Source organism: Panthera tigris, chromosome B3 (assembly GCF_018350195.1).
Source record: "Panthera tigris isolate Pti1 chromosome B3, P.tigris_Pti1_mat1.1, whole genome shotgun sequence".
Taxonomy (NCBI): domain Eukaryota; kingdom Metazoa; phylum Chordata; class Mammalia; order Carnivora; family Felidae; genus Panthera; species Panthera tigris.
The window spans coordinates 137,872,248-137,882,791 of record NC_056665.1 but is presented as its reverse complement, the minus strand read 5'-3'; the positions used below and the strand labels follow the sequence as shown (position 1 = coordinate 137,882,791).

Here is a 10,544-nt window from a genome sequence, read left to right as displayed (position 1 = left end):
CTGCACAGAACACCTAGTAAGTGCCCTATGTGTGCTGTTATCAGTGAATGAATGAAACTAAGTGCATACCCACTGTCCCGTGTTGCGTTGAAATGTATTTGGGCTGGTCTTTCGGATATCATTCATTCATTCCCTGAATGCCTGCCGGGTGCTCGCCGTGAGCCAGGCACCGTGTGAGGTGCAGGGGATTCAAAAGGTGAGTGAGATCCACCGGCTCTGGGAGGGCTCACGGTGGGAGGGTTACCGATGGGTAAGCGAATGTAGCTTCTGGGATCTGTTACAGGGGTGAGGCTGGGGAGACTGGGGAGGGGTGCGGGGAGGAGGGAGTCATCCTGCCTCAGGTGGGGCAGAAGGAGCCCCAGAGTGGAGGTGACACTGTCTGGGATCCTTCAGCTTAACGCCCAGGTTGGAGTCAGACACTTAGAAGTTCAAGTTTTTCCTTTTTCTTTTTTTTAATGATAATAGAAAATGACAAGAGTAACGGTGCTAACAGTCAAAAGGGCACGATCCCACAGCCACATTTTGTACATCCATCAATCACGGTTAGATATTTTTAAGCAAAAGAACACACTGAAGGCCTCCGTTAAGAAATCGCCTTTTCACTGTAGTAAAAGTTAGTGACCTCGTCGCGAAACCCAGGGGGGTTGAGTAGCAAAGGATTACAAGAATAGTTAAAATACCTTTCTATTAAGTAAACTACTTACAGGTTGATTATGAAAACGTCAGTAAGACACAGAAACGTTTCCGGTTCTCTCTGCGTGAAGAGTTGGGACCCGGAGAGCGGCCAGTTGCAAGAATAAGGTCTCTGTAAAACTTTAAATAGTAGAAAGTGTTCCTACGCCTTCAACTGGGGGAAACGGGGTGGGGCACGTGGAAAAGGGTCAAAGGCAAGGTAAGACGTGGGTTTGCTCAAAGGCTGTTAGGCAGCCCCTCCGTATCCATCCATCCCTTCTAAGCTTCCCCCCTCCCTCTCCCCTCCTCAGCAATGCTTCTCAGATGCATCGGTGAGCGGTCAGGTCCTTCAAGGTCCCGGAGACCAAAGTTACGGGGACAAGTGCAGCCCGACCCTACCATCCCACTTTGTAGGGTTTCCTCTATCCAAGCGGAGTCTCCCCGCGAAAACCCGGGACGGCGGGAACCGAGCGTCCATGGCGACACAGAAGACTTGCTTGACTGTGGATCACTGCCCTTGGCCGGGACTGTCTGAACTTGGGGCAGCAGCCACGATCACTGCGGTTGCCCAAAGGAGCTCTGATTTATGCCATGACTCACAGACGGGGAAACGTGGAGCTTTGGAAAACACCCATAGTTTTGGATTCAGAGACAGTATGGCCTAGTGCTGGGTTTCCCCGCCTCAGCACTGTTCGTGTTTTGGGGTCATCATTAATTCTTTGTTACTGGGGGGGTGTGGGGGGGGGTTGTTCAGCAGCACCCCTGGTTCTAGCCACCTGAGGCCAGTAGAACACCACCCCCCACCAAGTTGTGATAAACAAAAATGTCTCCCGACATTTGTCTCCAGGCCAAAGGTCCCCTGGAGGACAGAATTTTCTGAGGTTGAGAACCGCTGGCCTAATAATGGTTCAGCAACTTTGCTACATAGATGCCCTGGGCTCAAGACCCCGCTCACCTGCCGACCAGCCTGACCCGGCAAACTCTCCCCAACTTCTCCGACGCTCGGTTTGGGACAGACACTGGGGTCACTTGGTAGCTGCCTAGCCACATGGAGGGGGCTCGGGGAGGAATAAGGGCTCTGGATTTCCCTAAGTGCCACAACATACAAGTTCCCTGCAAATCTACCTTGTCGGGATTTACTCCCGAGGCAGGAGGGGTCTCAGACCTCCCTCTGGGGAGGTGGGAAGTCAGCCTGCAAAAGGACCCGGAAGCAGAGAATGAACCTTATTATGCAGCGGAATGGACTGTTCTGGGCACGCACACGTCTGCACCTAGGCCTAAAGATGGGTGCAGGGTTCATCCCAGGCACCGTGCGGCCCGTCCAGCCTCTCCAAGGGCTTCCTCTGCCTTTGTTGCCCATCTTGATAGAACATGATGCCTTTCACAGTGACTCAGAACAAACATCACAGACTTACATCCCAAAATTTATGTAGCCGATGTTACATACCTTCGACCATTCGGTCACACTCCCAACAGCTCCCCTTTTCTCACTGGGGGAATCGCTCCTCTCCCCAGTCACTGTGGTTTGCACTATTTTGTCCCCTGTCGTACCCCTCCCCCCCCAAAAAAAAAGGGACAAGAAAATGCCCAAGGTCTAATCTCAGAAGGGACTTTCTGGGAGCATCTGTTTAATTCCGACCACCTAAATTTCTTGGAGAGGCTCCTTTTTCCGATCGGAGATTATGAACTCTGTCCCTCTGGGCTCGCAAGCACTCAGCTCAGCCAGCCTGTCCTGCGTCCCTGTCACTGAATGACTGAGGCCAGGGGCCGGTGGGGCAGGCCAACACAGAACATTCAGGCTCTGACTGCCCCCTCTGGCCCCCTGAGCACAGCTCCTTGGCTGTCCCGGGGTCATGGCAGTCCAGCCCACCTAGGACTTGCTCTGGCGATGGTCAAAGGGCACTCGCCAGGACATGGTACAGGGGCCCGGTAACAGGTGATAGCATGATGCCTGTCCTGGGGCTGGGGCTCACGTCCAGGGCCACCCCTGCACTCCCCACTGAATGCACAGCACGCCGGGAGGCGGTGCCCTGGACCAGGCAGCTGGACACTTGCCAGGTCTCCATTCAGTAACCGTGTGGCCCCAGTTGCCCTTCCAAATATTACAGACCCTGATGGGAGGCTCTCTGATGCCTCGTGACCCCTGTGAGCTTCTGAGACTGATGAACACGTGTGCACTCTCCTGCCCCTTTCCAACACCTACACTTGAAAGTCTGCTATCCGGGACCCACACAGCCCCAGCCTCAGAGCCCCCCGTCCTGGGATGGTCCCTTCCAGGGAGCTCCCCATAGAGTACGTGCATGCAAGGAGACACAGGGTTAACTACTCAGCCTGGAGAGCCAACAGGGTTGGATCTGAATCACAGCTCTCTGGATGTGGGTTCTCAGGCACATTAGCCTGGCCTCAGTTTTCTCAGCAGAAGAATGGGACAATGACTAATGTGTACTTCTCTGCACCTCACTTTTGCCCCCAAGGGGTGATTTGAGAAGTGAATGAGATACAAACAGAGCACAGCACAAGGAAAAGGTGCACAAGAAGTGACAACGGTAAGGATAAGAATTATTAATAGTACTACTATTAATGACGAAAGAAGGTCATGCTGAAGAAGCATGACATTTGTCTGGAAGGAATCAGGGAGCAGGGCAGACAACGGTGGAGTCTTTCCAGTCTCCAGGGAGGGATTCCCACATATACTAGTGGTCTGGCCACATCCAAGCTTTCCATTTAGAACAGGCTGGAAAACGGCCTACTGCCTCTCTAACCAAGTGGCCTGCCCTCCTAACTTTCTCCCTTGGATCCCGGGGACCTTAAGGGAGATATAACTGTCTCTCTCTGGGGGGGTGGTTAGGGGAGGTCAGGGGAGTATCGCTTGCCTCTTAACCTTGACCTCATTGGGAAGGGAGGGATGGCAGCGTGATCATCTTGCCCAGGCCCACACGGGAGGTGGGATGCCCTTGGGATGCACCTGCCTGAAGTGCCTTCTGGCCTCTCCTCCAAAGCTCTGGTGACGGTGGCTCAAGACCTCCTAAAGCAGGTGTTACTCTGTTCAGTGAAGTGTCCCACATACAAACAAACACAAGTGTGGGACACCTGTGGCTTGCAGGGGGGAGATGGGGAGACGTGGAAGGCCAAGCATGAAGAACATTCTAGCAAAGGCAGGACCTCTTCCCTGAAGAGCAGTTACTAAAGAGGCAAGCCCCTTCTTTCTCAGCGCTGGCTCATCGAGTCAAGGTGGGCTCTGGGGCCAACGTCACCCAGGAGAAGCCAGAACGGGAGCTCTAGCCTGGGGTCAGCGACAGCAGCCTCTGTCACTCCTCCCCGGGACAGCCCTGGGGCTCGACAGAATGACTGAGCCTGGGCTGGAGCCTCTCCCGCAACACAGACCGTCCCACCTCTCCTCGGCAATCCCGGCGGTCGGCATCTCACTCCTCGTGTGGGCCCTCTGTCGGACTCCAGGTCTTGGCCAGGGTCCTTCTGCATGGTCCAAGAAAGCTGCTCTCTGGAAATTTCCACGGCCACATAAAAAGACGTGCGCTCAACTTTAGACAGGAGAGCAGGCAACAGGGACTACCATCCCTGAAGCTTGAGCAGAGAGCCGGCAATGGGCAGGGGACGAGCGTGCCCCGTTCTGAGGACGGTCAGACTTCTACCTGTGGAAGAGGCCAGAGCCGGCCCACGCCACGCGATGACATGGGACCCCGGGGAATGGCCTCTGTAGACCCAGAGCCTGGTTTAAATGCGCCCTGCAGGTGCCAGCGGCCGACGGCGGCATCGTGTGGCAGAAAAGAGGCTGGCTTTAAAGCCGGATGGTCCAGACTCAAATCCCAGCTTGTCACCTTCGTGCTGTGTGGCCTTGGGCAAACTCCTCTGAGCTTCTGGTTCCATATCTGTGTACTGGAGCCATGAGGCCGTAAGGTAACCGTACGGATTGAATGTGTGCGCATGAGTCTAGCACGGCGCCTGGACACAATGCTCACCCAGTGCCTCCTGCCCGTTACCCCACATCTAAGACAGAACCCAGCTACGTAGGGCAGGAGGGACAGGACAGCACACTCTCTGGCTGGAAATCTGTCCTTCACCCTTCATTGGACATTCACATGCACATCTATCCTCGTTGTTGAAGTGATGGTGGAAAAAACACACGCACAAAGAAAAACACCACAGGCGACTGAGACAGAGTGACCCTGAGCAAATCACTGTCATCACAGAATGCGAAGTTTGGACAAGATGGGCCCTAACGCTCGTGGCCTTGTGTCTGTGGCCCTGATGCTGAACGGAAAGAAATTCTTGAAAGTTGAATTTAACCGGCGTTTACGCCAGAGGGGAAGAAAGCCTTCGTGGGGGGAGATCCCTGTGCCCAGAATTATCCAGAAAACACCCGGCCTGCCAGGGCTCTCCCGGATACCAGGTCTTTCTTAAGAGCTGGGGCCACACGCTCCCTTCCTTCCCCATCACGGGGCCCAGAACCCTCTCTCCCCTGCCCTCGCCACAGGCCCTTTGGGGAACAGGGAGAGGTCGCCTGCCTCTTTTCGGGGCTGCAGGCTCCCCCGAGGATGTGGGGTCAGAGGGTGAGGCATCAGGACGTCTGGGCTGGAGTGACCTCCTAGCATCGCCTTGGACCTCTGGCTCTGGACTTCCTCCTTGGGTTCTTATGAAGACATGGGTCTACAAGAAAGACCTTGCTCATGGGGCGGACATGGGGGCCTGAGACAGGGAGGGGTCTGCTGGAGAGGCAGTGGGGGTGATGGGCACGCGACAGCTCGCCACCCAGCCCGGCCCGGCCCTGCGGAGAGCACAACCCTGTCCGTGACCCCAGAACGAGCCCAGGCAGAAGGTCCCACATCCCTTCTCCTTCTCTGCAAAGGTCATTCCAGCTCTCTGCGCTCATGGTCTCCACTTGAGCCGAAGCATTTACGGACGCGTGCGTGGCTGCGGTGACAGATGTGGCTCGTAAGAGTTGGCGGCCGGTAATCCCGTTATCACAGCGGCTCAGCGCCAGCCTCCCAGACGAGTGAGTGGCTGCCTCTGGACAGCTGAGATGTCCTTTTGCCTGTTATCAGGAACATTCATTTCTCCTGAGACCACAGGGACACATCCAGCCCGTTTGCAAACGGTACTATGGCTTCTTACCCAGTCTTTCCAGTTTCTCAGCCATGGAGGACGGGGCGTATGCCATTCATTTTCTTTTGTGTGGCACAGGGAGACAGTCTCGCTTGGCCCGAGGGAGCCCGCAGGGGAGCCTCTCCCACTCTGGTCGGCACAGGGGTGCTGCCTGGGAAAGGGAGAACCACGCAGGGGCCTCTCCTAAGGACAGAAGAGCGAGCCCTTCCCCACGCTGCCCCGTCCCCACGGCACGTCCCATCGCGTGGGGGTTCCCTTGCTTGCCAGGCCCCCCTCAGCCACTGATCTGGAAGAACCCAAGGGGACTGACCCAGACGGAGTGCAGTCATGCCCTGCGACAGAACGCGGGAGCCACGCCGAGAGTAAACCGCGGGGGTCTGAGCACCCCTCCTGCCTGGCACACAGCTTCCAGAACCTCTGGGCGTTCTCCCCCAGGGCGGCTGAGAAGCAGGAATTTGCTTAAGAGACTGCTTTGTGGGGGGCTGAGAGAGCCCTGAGCCCTGAGCCGAGTCAGGAAATGTCCCTCCTGCTCTGACCCCCCCAGGAATCCGCGCTGTGACCTCCGGGCGTGGTCACATCCATCAGAAGATCAGGTGTGTGTGAGCCTGCCATCTAAAATTCCGTGATTTCTCAGAGAGGAAAGCATCTTCGTGCGGGTGTCTGAAGACGCGACTACTCAGCAGATCTAAAGCTTAAAGGCGCTTCTTCTGGTTTTAAAAAAGAAGAGAAGTCTGTCCAGCAGATACCGGCCCCCCCCCACCCCGCCCCTCCGCCCCAGGAAATCCTACCCGTCCTTGGGTTTCCTGATGCATCTGGGTCTTGAAAGGGGACACATGACTGGTGACAGAGGTGCCCTCTCCAAGTCAAGTGGGAACGTTCTATGGCGCAGGTAACCACAGCCAATATTCCAAAGGGCCGAGTGGGAAACCAAGGCCGTTCCGGGAACGCTCCAGTTCTGAGGGCAGCTCCTGCCTGGCACTGGACACACCAGGTGTGAAAAGTTGGCATAAAAACAAGACACGTGTGGGATTACTTCCCGCCCGCCAGCGATCGACCATGTCCGTATTTCAAACCTGACTGGCTGTTCCTTTGGGTCTCACGTTCCTGGAATGCAGTTTCAAGAATTCCCCAATTTGCCCCTCCAAGGCTCTGCCCCGTCCCGCCCCCAGAGGGGGCTGGAAACTCACACTCCCATGTTTTCTGGATCAGCTGGACCACAGCATAGAACGTGGGCGATCGGGGCCGCTTGGGGAAATTCCTGACGCACGGTGGCTGACCCTGGTGCCGCGCCCCTGGTCAGAACTCCCGGCTCCAGAACGTGGGCACAGCCCAAGGCCAACGGCGACAGCGCTCTGAGCAAAGCCTCGCCCTGCTGCGAGCGCCGCGCGGGGTGAGCCGGCCTGGGGCCCGCGGGCACCCCGAAGCTCAGAAGGTGAAGGCATACACCACCCCAACCACCACGATGTTCCCCAGTGTCGCTATGATGGCAATCCAGAGTAAGACCGCGTCGTTGGAGGACCGCGGAGGCTCCTCCGGCTGGCCCTGGCCGTTGGAGGCCGCATGGACGTTGGTGGAGGAGTTAAAGAGAGAGTACTCCGTGCTGAAGTCCTCGTTGGGCGAGTCCATGAAGGCGCCTCCCATCATGGGCAGCTGCGGAGAGGGAGAGAGAGAGTTAGCCCGGGCCCACGGGGCTCTCCTTGCGTTCGCTATCATTGGCAGTGCCCATTTTCACCTATAAAAGTTAGTATTGACAGCCATGCCTGGAGGCAGACACCCTCATGCCCATTTCGCGGATGGAAGCGTCAAGGCGCACAGCAGCGGGGGAGGCGGGGGAGGGGGGCAGCCCACCAAGGCTGCTGGCAATCATCGGGGCTCACACCAGCCCTCCAGAAACCACGCCCCATCTAAAGGCCACGCCCCATCTAAAGGCCATGCCCCTCCTAAAGGCCACGCCCCTTCGAAAGGCCACGCCCCCCACACCAGCCTGGATTGTAAATCTTCCTTCCTCTTCTCATTGTGAAGTCATGATGCTCAGCACAGAACATTACGGAAACGGTCGAGAGGATAAAGAAAAAAATGAAGAGTCCGCCTCCCCACTTTAGGACAATCCCTGTCAACGCTGCGATATTTTTCTTTTGAATCTTTTTTCTGTGTGAGTGTGTACGTGTGTGTGAGAGGCAGACAGAACGTGTTTAAACGTGCGGTTTTACGCTCCTGTATAAAAGGTCCACTGAAGTACCATTTTAACCGTTGTATCCTATTCTACCACAAATACAAGCCATAATTTAACCATTCCCCTATGGTTGGCGATTTAGGAATTTCTTTTTTTTTCCTATTATAAAATTTGTTTTATGTTTGTTTTTGAGACCGAGAGGGACAAAGCGCGAGCGGGGGAGGGGCAGAGAGAGGGAGACACAGAATCCGAAGCAGGCTCCAGGCTCTCAGCCATCAGCACAGAGCCCGATGCGGGGCTCGAACCCACGAACCGCGAGATCATGACCTGAGCCGAAGTCGGACACTCGACTGACTGAGCCACCCAGGCGCCCCTTCCCCCCCTATTATGAATAATGCACTGAGAAACATCCAGTACGTACATCTGGGGGTACAAACATGCTTGTTCGTGCATTTTCATTTATTGGGGGTGGCCTCCCAGCTGTGGAACTTCTGAGTCAATGTGGACGGATACTTCAGAGCTTCTGGTACACAGGGACACATTCCCCAGAAGAGCGATTCTTCTTCCCAAAGCCTCGCACATGAGGAGGCCAGCATGTGGGCACCCCAGAGATCGGAGTAAAGGCTCCAGGCTGGGGGTGGGGAGGTGCTGACCCTCCACACAGCCACGGAGAGACCCCTCCCTGCTTCAGCCCAGGAAACCAAGGTCCAGGCCTTCCAGATCACTCCAAGGGCTGATGTGCCTTAGGTTCCAGGGTTGGCTCAGGCAACTATTAGGCCCATAGTGTTTGTTTGTTTTGGATGGCACCCGAGTGAATGAGCATTGGAGCCTTCCTTCAATACACATTTCATTTAATCACTCAGCTAACCTGTTGGAGGTATCCCTATATCCCCCTTTCACAGGTGGGTAAGCAGAGGTCAAGACTGCAGTGCTATTTCATGGTGGAGTCAGCGCTGAGAGCCAGTCTGGCTATGGAGCCCGGTGCTTCCTGCCCTGCACGCAGCTGCCCCGACTCCGGGGTCTGACTCCACGTTAGGGCTTGGAGACCTAAAGGTCACTGACCCCAGGAAGACTCGGGCCACAGGGGAGCAAATCGGGGGCCATTTCACTTGGCCGCTCATCTGACAAATACATATGAGGGGTGTATTAATTAGGTGCCCCAGTTCCTGACTCTGGATACAGTGGTGAGCAAGACAGAAGAGGCCCCTGCTTTCATGGGCCCACACTCCAGCCGGGGGATGACCCCGGAGGAAGATGGAGAGGGAAGACGAAAGGCAGAGCATCTGCTTGGAATAAGCCATCAGGATCCCCACAGGGAGGCCACCTTCAGGCAGCTCTGTGCTCGGCCCACCCGGATCCCAGAAGCTTCTATGGGCTCAGAGGAGCTCGGTGTTTCATCCGTAACACAGCTCTGTCCTTTATTGGGGCGGGGACCCTCCAGCCGTCAGCCTGGGGATGTAGTGACAGAAGGGGGACTGGGGATCTCAGGACAGGCCAGGGGCCAAGCCTCGGGGGCCAGTGGTTACAGGGGCGTGTTCATGGTGCAGCCCAGAGCTGCATTTACATACATGTGCGTGTGTTATGGTTTAGCAGGATGTTAAATTAACATACTGAGTTAAATTAACACATTTAGTATATGTTAATGACTATAATGATGAACGCAAAAGAAATCACAGTTGACATACATTCTATGAAAAATACAACTAAGCGGTTCAGTAAGAGAGCTGTGACCTCCCTTGCCCCCAAGCAGGTGACAGAGGGGATGGGCTGCAGCCGGCTCAAGCAGAGGCAGCTTAAGGGGGGCTGAGGGGCTGGTGAAGCAGGGCAGCCCTGGGTCCAGGGCCTTCCCATTAAATCCATTCCTGCTTTAGAGCTCAGCCACTGGTCCTCTCCACTGGAGCCCTCCTTCCCGCGTGCCCCCAAGACGCCGTCCTGTCCTCGCGGCCACCCGTCCCAAGACCCAGTGGCCTGGAAGCTCCGGGAGGCCGGACCAGATCTGCTTACTCTCATCACGGAGTCTCTGGAGCCTTGCGTGGGCCTGGCACACGGTGGTGCCTAATAAATGCCTTTTCACGGACTGACGAATGACAGCCTCTCTCAACTGGGACAAACAGATGTCACTGCCAGGACAATGGCGTGTCTGGCATCTCCCCCTTCCACCTGCCACCTGCCAGGTATGGAGGGCGGCGGGGTCCTGGTGCCCTCCCTGGGGCGGCTGGCGCCCCAGCCACCCCAGGGGGCCCACCTTCTCTAGTGTCTTCCTCTGACCGCCCACAGCGGAAGCAGGGCTGAGGTGAGGCCACGGACACTCTCTGCTGGTGGCCTCTTAGACAGCGAGGCTGCGGCCAGGGCGGGAAGCTGCACTTTCTGCCTCCCGATGCGCCTCCCCTGGGCCCGCTCTACCCCACAGTTAACCCATATCCCAGCGTCCCCACTGGCCATGTGTCCGTCCCTCTCCCCCACCCAGGGCCCTGCTGGGTTTCCGGGCAGACCCCACCGCCAACCGCTCTCCCATCCTGCTGCGGCCTCGGGGGAGGCCTGTGCCCCCCTCGCCTCTCTCAGGGAGCACCAGCTCAAT

At 56.5% G+C, this 10,544-nt stretch overlaps 1 protein-coding gene across 1 annotated transcript in view; it reads right to left on the bottom strand.

Annotated features, from left to right (window-relative positions):
* Window positions 1–452: 452 nt before the first annotated feature.
* The window catches only part of CB3H14orf132 (chromosome B3 C14orf132 homolog), a 69,963-nt gene continuing 59,871 nt past the window's right edge, over window positions 453–10,544 (bottom strand). Inside the window, exons 4-5 of the mRNA XM_042989277.1 lie at window positions 6,582–7,443; window positions 453–6,233 (exon numbers count right to left, since the gene is read on the bottom strand). Coding sequence (XP_042845211.1) covers window positions 7,219–7,443 — 225 coding nt within the window. The 3' untranslated portion in view covers window positions 453–6,233; window positions 6,582–7,218. The remainder of the gene's footprint in view (window positions 6,234–6,581; window positions 7,444–10,544) is intronic.